This window comes from Cygnus atratus, chromosome 21 (assembly GCF_013377495.2).
Source record: "Cygnus atratus isolate AKBS03 ecotype Queensland, Australia chromosome 21, CAtr_DNAZoo_HiC_assembly, whole genome shotgun sequence".
In the NCBI taxonomy this organism is placed as follows: domain Eukaryota; kingdom Metazoa; phylum Chordata; class Aves; order Anseriformes; family Anatidae; genus Cygnus; species Cygnus atratus.
Window position 1 is genome coordinate 6,888,261 of NC_066382.1, and position 13,890 is coordinate 6,902,150.

A 13,890-nucleotide genomic window follows, 5' to 3' on the forward strand; every position below is an offset into this window, starting at 1 on the left:
TTCTCCCAGGGTCTGGTGTGTAACATGACAGCTTCAGGCTGGGATGGCATTAATAGCTGTGCCTTCACAACTGTTGGAATAGGCTAGATGCCACCAGATGAACTGTTAACAGGCCTGGGGTGCATTTTAGCCATATCGTCATTCAAGACACCAATCCAAGGCATAGTCCCTCCTCAGATTCCCAGCAGTGACTGCTGCAGAAAGGCTACAGCTTATGGTTAGCAGATTGCCAAGGCACAGCGAGTCTGTAAGCCTTTATACTGCAGCAGCTTGCCTGAATGGGTCTGACCAGCATCCTACATGTGGACCTGGGAGCTGTGCCTCTGGTTCTGTGCTGGGCTCCTTATTTAGTGAGTTGTGGTCTCTTCTCTACAGGACTCCCAATCTGGGGGCTGGCCAGAGCCCAGCAAAGTGAGTATAGAAAGGCCAATAGCTCCCTGTTGTGTGCCAACTGTGGGCCCAATGTTTATTAGAAGCCAGGCCTGTGCAAACCTGGCTCTGCATGTTCTTTCTCAAACTTTTTTGCTGTGTCTGCTTCACACCCTTGATTGTGCAACTTCCTGAGGTTAAAAAAAAAGACCCTCATCATCAACAGCATTTTGGTCCACCTCATGGACGTGTGTCTTTGTGCACAGAAACACACATACGCATGCACACACACACACAAACTTGTCCACACATGCCTGTACATGCATTCATGTGCCTACAGTTGTGTGCACACAACCCCATGTACACAAACAAATAGGTTTCTCTTGTCCTTGATGCCAGCCGTTTGTCCATTTGTGCCTGTCTGTCTGACTCTCTCCCTCACCTTTATGCAGTGACTCCAGGGATGAAGATTTATATTGATCCATTTACCTACGAAGATCCCAATGAGGCTGTCAGGGAATTTGCAAAAGAAATCGATATCTCGTGTGTGAAAATTGAGCAAGTGATTGGGGCAGGTAGGTAAACTGTGAATGTCTGGCTGGCCCTCAGCTGCACAGTCTCCTTTGTGGTCTCAGACTTTGGTGAGGATTTAGCCTTACATTTAGTGGGAAAGCTACTCTAAGTAAGGTCTTATACTTAGCCCCAGCCTGCCTGGACTAGCACCACATGGTGGTCTCTGGAGGACACCCAGTGCTGGAGACAAGGAATTCCTGTGTGTGCACAGTGTCCACCACTCCTTACCAAAGGATGGGTTCACCTGAAGGAAGGAGGCCTTTGCTGTGGCACGAGGGAGGAAAGCCAAAGCAGTGGTCAGCTCAGGGGTGTGCCTCGCGGGGTCCCTCAGGAATGGGGTCCCTCAGGGAGGAAGGCAGAGATCTGAAAGGCCAACAAGCGCTACCTGTTTCTCTCTGTTCACAGGGGAGTTTGGTGAGGTGTGCAGTGGGCATCTCAAGCTTCCCGGCAAAAGAGAGATCTTCGTGGCCATCAAGACGCTGAAGTCTGGCTACACAGAGAAGCAGAGACGGGATTTTCTGAGCGAGGCCAGCATCATGGGGCAGTTTGACCACCCCAACGTCATCCACCTGGAGGGGGTAGTAACCAAGAGTTCACCAGTCATGATCATTACTGAGTTCATGGAGAATGGCTCACTGGACTCCTTCTTGAGGGTATGAGATTCCAGGAGCATGCGGGCCCGGAGAAGAGCCAGAGGAGGCCTGGAGTGGGGGGTCCTTTTCCTGTGCCACTATAACTATGCCCAGCAACCGCTGGCACTGGGGCAGCTGCTGCATGCTGCAGAGGTCTGTGGTCTCAGGAAAAGAAGTGGCACAAGAGCTGTCACATTACATGTGTTTGTTCACTTGTACTAGAGAAGTGCCACTCAGTTTCAGAGGGCTGTTACATAAAGGCACATACAAAAGGCACGTGGAGCATGTTGGAGCCTGGTGGCCCTTCCGCAGGCAATCTAGCCTTTCAGACCTTTCTGCGCATCTTACACAGCATCGCCCTGAGGAAACAGCTGAGCTGTTTTGTGATTTGTGAGGGGTGAGGTGTACCCGAACAAAAATGCATGCCCAAAGGCCTTTGTAACCAGGCCACAAAACAAGAATTACTCCAGTTATTAATAAAAATGCATATTGTTCCCAGGGTGTGAATGTGGGTGGATCAGGTTATGTGTTACAGTATGACAAAATGCAGCACATTGGTAGATGTACGGCTGGGGACAGAACACATGCAGCTGTGCCTACATGTATGCATGCCCACAGATGCATTTACAAACTCTGCCTCTGTGGACATGGAGGTGAGTTCTGCCAGATCTTTTACACAGCAGGGCTTCAACTCCAGCTGCTTTGTCTAAATATTTACACGTTTGAGTCTGAAATGAATAAATCACTGTGTTGACTGGATGTTGAATTCACCTGATAGGAATAGATTGCCTCTTCTGAACCCTCCTGTGCAAGGTGTGGCAGAGATCAGACAACAGCCATTGGCAGTGATGCTTGTAGGACATGTGAGGGTGACTTCCAGCCCCCGTGAGCTCTTGACTCTCCACACTCTTACTTTGAGAAGGGACTTAACGGTGTTTGTGGTATAGCTGTGTCATAATGTGGTATAAACAAAGGCTACTGTCTGTTTTCCTGGCAGGCTGTGAATTGTTCCTCTCATGCAGACTCTTTTCTTTTCCCCTAAGCAAAATGATGGGCAGTTCACAGTGATCCAGCTGGTGGGCATGCTGCGGGGTATCGCAGCAGGCATGAAGTACCTGGCCGATATGAACTACGTGCACCGGGACCTGGCTGCCCGCAACATCCTGGTGAACAGCAACCTGGTCTGCAAGGTGTCTGACTTCGGCCTGTCCCGTTTTCTGGAGGATGACACTTCTGATCCCACCTACACCAGTGCCCTGGTAAGGCTGCTTTTAGAGCGGGAGGGATGGGTGGGGAAGGAAAGAGTTAGGGAAAGAGAGGAAGGGGAGGTCTCCTGTTGACATTGAGAAGACTTTTCTCAGGGTGCCAACAATAGGCATAACGTGCCAGATGGCAAAGATAAATTAAATTAACCAAGGAAGATTTTCTCTTGCCAGTTGTCATTCCAGTGGCTGTTGATGGGCTCTGTAGTCATGTCTATGGATAACTGAACCTTCTTCCAAACATGTCTGCAAACACATGCATGTCTCTGATAAAGCCTTTAGATGTGGATAATGAAATATCCCATTCCAGTGTGGCCCAGCTTGGGGTCCTGCAAGATGCCACCCTGACAGATTTGTTGCTAGGGCAGCAAGTCTCTGTATTTTTACCATTACTGTCCAACTGTGCTGTCCTGCTGTCTGGGAAGCCATGATCGTTTTTCATGTCATGTCATGGGCTCAGCCCCAGAAATGACAGACTGAAGTGTGAATGCTTGCTGGGCAAAGCCGTGCAGTATTAGACACTGATCTCACAGAAAATCTTTCAAAATTATAGGGAGAAATAATTTTAAAAATGGCTTCATGATCACGTAACAGCTTCCCAGGAACACCACAATACCAGTGACACAAGTGCCACTGAGGACTGATGGCCTGTCTTGGAATACAAAATGTGTACCAGGACCAAGGACTTATTTGAAGACTTTCATGTTCAGTAAGACTGCAGCCAGTAGTTTTCCCACGTACCATATTTTTTTTTGCAGAGGCATTAGAGCATCACTCCAATGCAATGCCTATGATAGGACTTCTTGGAAATGAGTGTTGATATAGCTGGGGCATGATCTGTAGGAAATCATATCTCACCAGTCTTTTGAAGCTGCTAGTGATGAGATGTCTGGCATAGCTCTTTTGAATTTTAACAGTGCTTGAATACCTAAAAGCTAAAGTTTTAATTCCTTTTATTCTGCTCCTGAGGTAGCTAGGTGACAGCAAAATGATGGAGGGAGATTCAAAGGGAAACAGTTTGAATTTTTCTAATTTCATAGTCATTCATTTTTCTACAAAAGACTCTACCAGCACAATGGGCATTTTGGCATGATGAAGATAACTGTACAGCAGTAGGCAGATGGAAGGAGCAGGGCTTATTTAATATGATGAAAAGGAGGCTGAATGGATGCCTAAAGGTGACCTGCAGTACTTGAAGAGCAGTTATGAAGAAGACAGAGTCAAACTCTTTGCAGTGCTACCAGATGATATCATATGGGGCAACAGACAAAAATGTAGCTTGGGATGTTCAAGTTGAATAATAGGAAAAGCTTCTTCCCCAAGAGGGTGTGGTACAGTCCTGCAACAGATCACCAGACAAACTGGGGGAGATCATCATCCTTGAAGGTTGCCAGGACCTGGTTAGACAAAGGCATGGCCATCCTGATTTAGTGTTAGGCATAGTCCTGAGGTCTCTTCCTTCCAGGATTTCACCAGTTGGATGAAAATATTTTGGACACATCTTTTTCAATTGTTCTTTCTTTTTCTGCTACCGTCCTCTCTCTCTCTTTTTTCTTTTTTTTTCCTGCAGGGTGGGAAGATCCCAATACGGTGGACAGCACCTGAGGCAATTCAATACCGAAAATTCACATCAGCTAGTGATGTGTGGAGCTATGGAATAGTCATGTGGGAGGTGATGTCGTATGGCGAGCGGCCTTACTGGGATATGACCAACCAAGATGTGAGTTCTTAAGAAACAAGGAGTAGGAATACTGAAATCAGGAGCAGATTGCAAGGCCAAAGCATGGTTATATCTAGACTCAGCTGATGGCATGTCCAGAGCCTTACCTGTTATGGGAGATGTGTCCAAGGTCAACACCTTTGGAAGAAATAGTGGGATTTACTTTGACCTTTGTTCTGGTCCCATTGTGCTGCTGTTGCAGAGGTTAGAGACTGTATAAAACCTACTGCAGTAGGATCAGATTAATGTGAACAACCTCAGTTATGGCAGACAGATACCTGGGAGGAAAGGGAGGAGACAGTTAAAAAAATAAAAGTTTCCACTGACATGAGAGCTCCTGAAGCACCTCCAAGTCCATCCATCTGTGGACTCTTGAATCTGTAGGCTTCCCTGCCTTACAGGAAAAGAGAGTAAGACCCAAGCTCCCACCTGGTTTCACAACTCCTCCCACCTGAATGGCAAATTAGACATTTTTCAGGTCCATACAACTCCATTCAGACCATGTCAGGTTTCTTCAGAGAAGGGCAAATTCCTCAATTTCGTGGTGCTCAAGTGAGTCCCTAATGCCTGAAGCAGATGATATTTTAGCACCTTTGGCTGTACATGGCCTTGTCCCAGCCCCTGGCATACTTGAAAAGTTTTTTGTATCAATTCTCTAGCCACGAAGAAGGGTGTTAGAAGTTATGCCCTTCTCAGAAATGCCAATTTCCTTCCCATTCACATTCGGGTTTCATTATCACTTGCAGTTTCAAGCATTTACTGCAGACAAATGTTACTGCTCTTCTCCCTACCCTGGTATCCCTCTGTATTCTCAGCACTCTGCTGTCCCCTCCTGGAGGCCTCCCCAGCCTCTTCTCCCCCTGCTTGTGCCACAGAGCATCGTGCCCCAGAGGCTGTCACCACTTAATTGCTGCTGGTGCGCCCTGCGCGTTAGCACATGGCACATACTCACTGTAGTTTAGCCTCCTGACCCTAGGGTGTGAGTGCCTGGGGAGGCAGGAGAGAGAATAGAGAGTGCAGCCTGTGCCCTCTTGCGGGATGTGTCTTCTGGCTGCAAGGCAGGAGGTTTCTTGGGAAATTATTCATTCAATGCCAGAGCCAAGTGCTTGATGTCTGCATCTCCCCAGAGCTCCTCTCCCCTGCTCTCCCTCCCCTCCTGTCTCGGATGGATCCACCATCCAGAGAGAGAGCTGGGAGAGGGGACAGCTTGCACCACTCAGGAGAGTCCCTGAATGGGAGCCAAGAGCTTCACAAACCACAGCAGTGATTTCTCAGGTTAGGCCTTCACAGGCCCAGTGGGTCACCTTCTTATCCAGACAGCGCTGCCTCTTGGAGGAAGGAGAGGCAGAAGGACTCATTCCATCTGGCACATGTGGACAGCAGCAGTGCCAGCCCCAAGCTGTCTTGGATCAGCCTGCCCAGCATCCTGGCTAAGCACAATGTTTGGAGCACTCTACTATATCCTCTTCCTGAAGCCACAATCGATCTTCAACCCTTCAATATACCCCACTTCTCACCCCAGACTGCCTGCCACGGATCTTCCACTTACCCTCTCTTGGAGTGGCAGCTTTCTACTGCCACAGCACTCTCAGTATCACCCCTTCCCTGCTCCCATCTGCAGTATCCTCCACTTTCTCTATGCAGCCTTCCTGCTCAACAATGTATTCATACTGCTGTATGGATATGACTGTCCTTCCCTGTATGAATATAACTGTCCTTCCACAGGCAGGCATTACAGCCTTGGGGTAGCTCACCAGGCAAGTAAGGAGATTTCCGTCCTTAGTAGTGTGCAAGACATATCTGAACAAAGCTGTAGCAGCCCTGATCAAGTAGTGAGACTAGATAGAGACGTCAAGGTCATTCTACCAGCCCTGTTGGGGTTCTTTCAGTTCTTTCCCCTTTTTTATCATCCCCATGGAGAGTTTGTCATTTCAAAGTGTTGTCCCTGATTTCAGTTACTGCAATATCCTCAGTTCTGGTTTTTATCCTTGCTTCTGTTTTTTGTTGCCATGAAAAAGCCTGTTTCTAATGTACAAGGTTTCTACTCTTCTTTCAATGCCTGTTCTGTGTGTATGACCATATGATGCATAAAGCCAGGAGGGAAGAGAGTTGCAGGCCTGTCACATGCCTCTGTCAAGAGAACATATGCCCCTGGAAGAAACCATGAACCTCTGTCTTCCTTGATCACCCAGGGGAGGTTTTGGGCTATGCGTGCAGAATAGGGAGCTGGAGTTCCTCTTGAAGAAGATCCTCTAATCTTGTGCATGTGCTATTTCCACTGAACATGGCAAGACCATGTATTTTCCCAGGTCCTGTAGGAAAGATCAGACAAGCAGCAGGCAAAACCTTCTTGTGTTGGCCCACAGAGCTGTAGCTTGGCTTAGGCAAGATGTGCTCCAACCTTTCCCTGCATGCCATAGCAAAGTTCTTCTGCATGTGGCTCTGCTGACCCAAGTGTCTGTCCTACTCACCTGTGTGGCTGAAACTGCGCTCCAGTCTATTGCACAAAGGTCTATAGAGAGATCCAGCTCTCATTGCTGGTTCAGTGCACTCAGCCCAGTGATATGACACTTCTGCCTGGAAGGGTTGGAGTGTATGCATGAGTAGAAAGCAGCAGTGGAGGAAGGAAAATAGGGACGGCTTCCCTGGTCTGTAACTCACTTAAGAGCAGCCCCTTACCTAGATGGGGTTGTTCTCCCTGTGAGTTACTCTGGTGTGCTGTGGTGTACCCTGATGTAAACATGGTGCTTGGCCACAGAGTGTCCACCCAGACAAGAACATGAACTCTTCTCTCTGACTGGCCTTTCTCATGCCTGCAGCCAGAGGCTCACAAATCTTTGCCAAGGTAATGGCAATACTATCTTTTCTGAGATTATGAAATCAATGGGCATGGTGTACTACAAACATCGATCAAGGACCTTTATCAGTGTTGGCTGATCAATGCTGGCGTCACCTTAGAGGATGAGATGACATGAGGAGGGCTGGGAGTTAGAGGGTACTGTGTTGCTACAAGAGTAGTTTGCTGAAATAGGCTACAGTAAGTGTGGGCAGAGCAGCCCTGTTGCACTATGATTGGCCATGACAGTCACCCTCAGGAGCTGAGAAAAGGAACATTATGAATTAAATAAGTGCCTTTTGGCCACCTCCTCCATTCAGGGATGAAGACGTTATTGCCACTGTATTGATCTCTTTTTCTCTTGTCACAGGTAATAAATGCTATTGAGCAGGACTACCGGCTGCCACCCCCTATGGATTGTCCAAATGCCCTGCATCAGCTAATGCTTGACTGTTGGCAGAAGGACCGAAACCACAGACCCAAATTTGGGCAAATTGTCAACACTTTAGATAAAATGATCCGAAATCCTAATAGCCTGAAAGCCATGGCACCTCTCTCCTCTGGGTATGCATCCTATCTTGTCTTTTGGCTTCTATTTGCAGATCTACCATCCTTTGTGGCCTGGTGGGCACTATCCCTGCATCTCTCTGAGCTAGCTGTTGTAGAGGCTGCTTGACCTGTGTAGTTTGGTCCTTTACGGGAGGATGTCAAAGTCACTCTTGTCTCTCTCTGGCCAGCTTAGATTTCTGGGAACACAGAGAGCTCATTGAATTGGACAAGGTCCTCTGCACAGTTAGAGGAGCATCATGGTTTCATGTACATGTGATTGATGGATGGGTATGGATGCTCTGGTAGCCCAGTCTTGCATGCAGTGGAGGCAAGTAAGGCCTCATCAAACCGTATGATGTTTCCCAAGAATGGAGGTGAGGACTGCAGCAATTTATGGGAAGCACTGGTGCAATTCTGGGAGTGCATTTCCCCCCCTCGTGCAGCCACGATTTGAGAGTTGTATCCCATGGTCTTTGATAGCTCCATCCTTTTCTTTACAAACTGATCCAGAAACAGACTTCGCTAGTGTTCTGCACAGTCGTTGCTTCAGCTGGATAGCGTGGGTGGTACTGCTTAATGCAGTGCAGGCACTATGAATGATGCTGGTCAACATCCTTCTAGCTGATGGAGGGTACAGAAGTACACGTGCTTATCATTGCTTGTTTTGATCGGTCTCTATTTTTGTGTTTCAGGATTAATCTCCCTCTACTTGACCGCACAATCCCAGATTATACCAGCTTCAACACTGTGGATGAGTGGCTGGATGCCATCAAGATGAGCCAGTACAAAGAGAGCTTTGCCAGTGCTGGCTTCACCACCTTTGACATAGTATCGCAGATGAGTGTAGAGTAAGTGCCCAGGCTTCAAGTCCCAAAGCACAAGGAAAAGTCTCAGTAGTTTAACAACAATTGGCCATTAATAGATTTTTTTTTATTATTATTATTATTTTTATGTGATGTAGTTTTACTTTTATCGAATTTTTTACCTTGTGGACCCACTTTTCGTCTATTCTGTTTGTGCAGAAATGTCTGTGTTCTACACACTGTCTTGTGTCCAGACTGTGTGTGTTGCTCTGTATCTGCAGAATTCATTTCCACACTGCATGTCACCATCGTGAAAATGAAAACAATAATGAGGGTCTCCAAAACCCCCACACGGAACAAATGGAGATTTCAGGCTGGCATCAGGCAGTTCTGCAGCTACTGGAGAGCATTTTAAGACTCCACTATCCTCTTGCATGTTTGGCTTATTGGCAATGAAAACAAACACACTGCAAACAAATTTCTACTTAGGAAAAGCCTCTGAAATTTCATATGGTTTCACTTTGGTCTAAATTGTCTTGTATCCACTCAAACTTTCCTCAGTGGCAAAATTTTAGCAAGTTCTTCAGAGAGAGCAGGCAGTTGAAATCCAGTTGTGGTGGTTTTTGAAAACTCTTGGGATTAAGTGGGGCTTTGGTGCCTCTGGGGAAGATCTGTAGTTGGTTGCAGTTAGGTTTAGAAATCCTTCCTGAGAAAGCGCCAAGCATTAAAGGCATCTGTAAGTGCTACGATGTCTCTGTGCATAGTAACTTGGAATGTTTATTGGATTTGGTGCCTATTTTCACACTTTAAAACTACCACTCAATCAGAATCCATTCACAGAAATAGCCAAACTGATCTTTTTTTGGCTTTCTGTTCTTATTTCCTGCCAGGAAATTCACATGGCAATTCTGACTGTTTCAGTGTATCCATGGTACAGCCCCAAGGCCCTGGGGATGGTTTTGGCATACTATAGGCTATGTTTGTACAAGAGGGCCCATAAAATCTGAAGAACTTTGATCAAACTAGGACATCACACCCACACCACAGCCCAACTCTGCTGAATCTTGTGGGTTCTATTTGTGATATATCTAATAGATATATTGCAGGCAGCCCAGCTAATGAAGTCTGCATCCTTCATGGACACGATCAGTGTCCATTAATGCTATTTCTCCCAGTACCTAGCCATGTCCTTCACAATATCTTCCAAGTCCCTACCATGTGCCTTCAACACAATCAAAAGGGGACCCTCAGCTCCTTCCCATATCTCTTCCACATTTCTCACCTGCTTGGCTGGACATAATAATAGAGATGATTAGAGTTCAAGCTGTTCCACCTGGACTGTCACAAGTCCATGGGGCCAGATGGGATACAGCTGAGGGTGCAGAGGGAGCTTGCAGATGTGATTGTTGGGCTGCTTTCCATCATCATTCCCATCTATCAGCGGTCATGGTCATCCAGAGAGGTCCCTGATGACTGGAGACTTGCTAACGTGACGCCCATCTATAAGTAGGGTCGTAAGGAGGATCCAGGAAACTACAGGCCTGTCAGCCTGACCTCAGTGCCAGGAAAGGTGATGGAACAGGTCATCTTGAATGCAATCGTGCAACGTATGCGGTACAGTCGAGGGATCAGGCCCAGCCAGCACGGGTTCAGGAAAGGCAAGTCCTGCCTGACCAACCTCATCTCCTCCTGTGACCAGGTGACCCGCCTGGTGGGTGAGGGAAAGGCTGTTGACGTAGTCTGCCTAGACTTCAGCAAAACCTTTTGACATAGTTTCCCACAGCATTCTCCTGGAGAAGCTGGCAGCCCATGGCTGGGACAGGCACACTCTGCTGGGTTACAAACTGGCTGGGCGGCCGGGCCCAGAGAGTGGTGGTGAACGGGGTGAAATCCAGCTGGTCACCAGTGGTGTTCCCCAGGGGTCGGTGTTGGGGCCCATCCTCGTTAATATCTTTATTGATGACTTGGATGAGGGAATTGAGTGCACCCTCAGTAAGTTTGCAGACGACACCAAGCTGGGGGGACGTGTCGATGTGCCGGAGGGCAGGAAGGCCCTGCAGAGGGACCTGGGCAGGATGGGTCGATGGGCAGAGGCCGAAGGGATGAGGTTCAACATGGCCAAGTGCCGGGTCCTGCACCTGGGGCACAGCAACCCCATGCAGTGCTACAGGCTTGGGGCAGTGGCTGGAAAGCTGTGCAGAGGAAAAGGATCTGGGTGTGTTGGTCGATGCTCACCTGAACACGAGCCAGCAGTGTGCCCAGGTGGCCAAGAAGGCCGACAGCATCCTGGTTGTGTCAGGAATAGTGCAGCCAGCAGGACCAGGGAGGTGATCGTCCCCCTGAGCTCAGCTCTGGTCTTTGCAGAAGTAGCTCATCAGGTAAATGGAGCTGCATTGCCATGAGACACTGTTTTCTTGAAATTTGGATAGCCAGCAAAGTTTAAATAGGTTTTAACTTCCTATCTCACAAAACAATAGAGAAAATCCAAGCATGCAAAGAAAGAAACAAAACGATACAAGGGCAGGAAAGACTAAGGCTTTTCAAAGGCAAAAACACTTAAATAGTGCGCAGAGCATGCACTATTTGCTTCTACACTCTATATTGAGGCTTCCAGTACTCTGGGGTTGCTGCACTTATATAGAAAATGCAAAGATTGGGAGATTTACCCAGCAAGACTAAAAACAAAAGAACAGAGGTTTTGCCATACGTTCATTACATTTGTAGAGTGTTACAGATGTAGGCTGGAGACTTCAGCTCCCAACACACCACACTCCAAGGGGGTGCTATACATGGGCTTGTTCTCATGTACTTTCTAGTTTCTTCTGATATTTATGCTGTGTTTTTTTCTTTCCTCCCAAAGGGATATTCTGCGAGTTGGGGTCACTTTAGCAGGACACCAGAAGAAAATTCTGAACAGTATCCAGGTGATGAGAGCACAGATGAACCAAATTCAGTCTGTGGAGGTTTGATATCAACGTGTCCTCATGCTCCACTTCCTTGAGGCCCTGCTCCCCTTTGCCCCTGTATGTCTGAGCTCTAGTTCTTGAGTGTTCCGCATGGATCAGAGACAGGCAGCTGCTCTGAGGATCATGACAACAGGAAGAAATGCCCTATCATCAACAATGAATTGTCTCCAAGAGCTTCTAGAATTTAAACAATGGAAAAAGGGAACAACAAAAAAAAAGACAACTATTTTGAAAACAAACAAACAGACAGACAATTATTTTTAAATAATAATAAAGCAATTGCATTCTTGAAAAGGGCTCCAAGACCAGGAGTCTCCAAAGGAAGAGAATAGAGCAGCTTCATCTATTTCCTCTTGCACAAAGTTGCTGCAGCTGGGCCTAGACACCTCTGGAGCAATGAGACTTTTTCAAGAAGATGAATGCGAGGATAGATCCCGAGAAGCACTTCTCTTTCTCACATGGAGTGGCAGCTCTGGGAATGTCCTGCAGCCGGCAGTACTTTCTGAAAGCCCCTGTTAGCAAATCAAAGAGGAAAGAGAGCAGAGCTGAAGCTCTCTGGTGCTGTGGAACCAAGTGCATCTCAGAAATTGTTGGACTTCTTCAAAAGCTGAAGACATTCTTTTTTTTTTTTTTTTTTTTTTTAAAACAAGTAAACTGAGACTAGAAGAGGCTGTTTCCGACAAATGAGAAGGAATCTGTAACACTTGGGTGGGGGGTGGGGGATGGGGAAAACCAGTCCTTTTTACATCTCTTATTTTCTCTTGTCATGGAACAGTTTTGTGAGTGACAGTTTCCTAAGGGTCCGTCCATCCACCCTCCAATGGCATCATTGTTTCATACATATCATATGCACAAGACTTTTAGTGATGTCCTCACTCGATGCCAATGATCTTTTCCCAGAAGACTTCCCAAGTACAGTATGTAGTAGATTTTGATTACAAATGCTGACGTGTACCTTTATTTTTGGTTGTCATTGTTGGGAGAATTGTCCTTTTACCTTGCTTTGTTAACACCAATTTGTGAGTTTGGGGTTGGATTTATTATTTTTTTTTTTAATGAGAAGGAAATGACATTTCCAAGCATCATATCATTCAAGAACTTAAATCCTTTCCTTGTGGAAGGAAAAAATGCAGCTTATTGACAATATGCCAGGAGAATAAGTTTTTTATATGCACATTTCCTCATGTTTGCTTGTTTGTTATTTTGCAATTTGTTGTGGCCTGACAGATGTTTCTAACTGTTGGGTTTCCAGTTGTTCACCGAGATGAAGTGACCACCTGCTCAATGCAAGGTTGCTGGTGCAATGATGAGCAGCATCACAGAAGGTTTTTTGTTGTTGTTTTGTTTTGTTTTTGTTTTACAGGGGGGAGGGAAAGACGGGGGCGGATAGATGTGTTGTGGGAGGGGATGGTGACTCCACAGCTGGCTGCCAGAGCCCCTCGGAGATGTCTGACTGCTTAGAAAAGTGTCAGAAGTGGGTCGGTGCATGTACCACAGAAAGGCAGGGTAAGCCTGGTCCTCTAAGAGGAGCTTAGCACACGGTTTCTCAGAGCCCGAATTGTATTAGCTGCTAGGTTGTGGATGCTTCGCTACAGTAACCAAACTCTGTGGATGTGCTCTGTGCACTTTGGACACGCGGTCCCTTCGCTGGACAATGCACTGGGGGCACTGAGCCGTCTTCAGTCTCAGCCAGTTGCCTCTTGGAGAACCTGGGCGAGCAAAGGAAAAAATTCATCTAGTAGCCCAGGTCTCTGGAGGAAAATGCCATGGCTGAAGCTGAATGGCCAGTCAGTGGATTTATAAATAACTGAAATAAATACTTTAGTTACTCAACAGGTCTTTGGTATGTGTAAATACCACCAGCCAAGTGCAGGGGAAATACATATGAGAATAATTGGACTAGTTATCCCTGTTCAGCACCATCTCATATCTTCTGAAACATGCCTAGCACCACCCAACTTCCCCTGGCCATTTGTAGCATATTTCCACACATTTCCTCGCCATATAACGTGCATTTACAAACTCTTGTCTGCCATTGCCATGTCATTCGTAGGGTTCTTCACTCATTTTCAGCAGCATGGAGTGTTTGAAGGCATGTTTGCTGGGAGCTGGTTTGCTGTATTTTCCAGGAGCTGAATCCAAGAGGAAGTCTGTAGATGAAACTCCCAAGCTGTCTAGAC

The 13,890-nt window shown here is 46.9% G+C and overlaps 1 protein-coding gene across 4 annotated transcripts in view; it reads left to right on the forward strand.

Moving 5' to 3' along the window:
• EPHB2 (EPH receptor B2) overlaps positions 1-13,036 on the forward strand; it is a 126,923-nt gene extending 113,887 nt beyond the window's left edge. For all 4 annotated transcript variants that reach the window (XM_035557582.2, XM_035557583.2, XM_035557584.2 and 1 more), the window contains 7 exons: positions 822-944; positions 1,348-1,595; positions 2,618-2,833; positions 4,407-4,556; positions 7,763-7,956; positions 8,634-8,789; positions 11,605-13,036. In XM_035557582.2, the coding sequence (XP_035413475.1) occupies positions 822-944; positions 1,348-1,595; positions 2,618-2,833; positions 4,407-4,556; positions 7,763-7,956; positions 8,634-8,789; positions 11,605-11,713 (1,196 nt within the window). In that variant the 3' untranslated portion in view covers positions 11,714-13,036. The remainder of the gene's footprint in view (positions 1-821; positions 945-1,347; positions 1,596-2,617; positions 2,834-4,406; positions 4,557-7,762; positions 7,957-8,633; positions 8,790-11,604) is intronic.
• Positions 13,037-13,890: the final 854 nt, after the last annotated feature.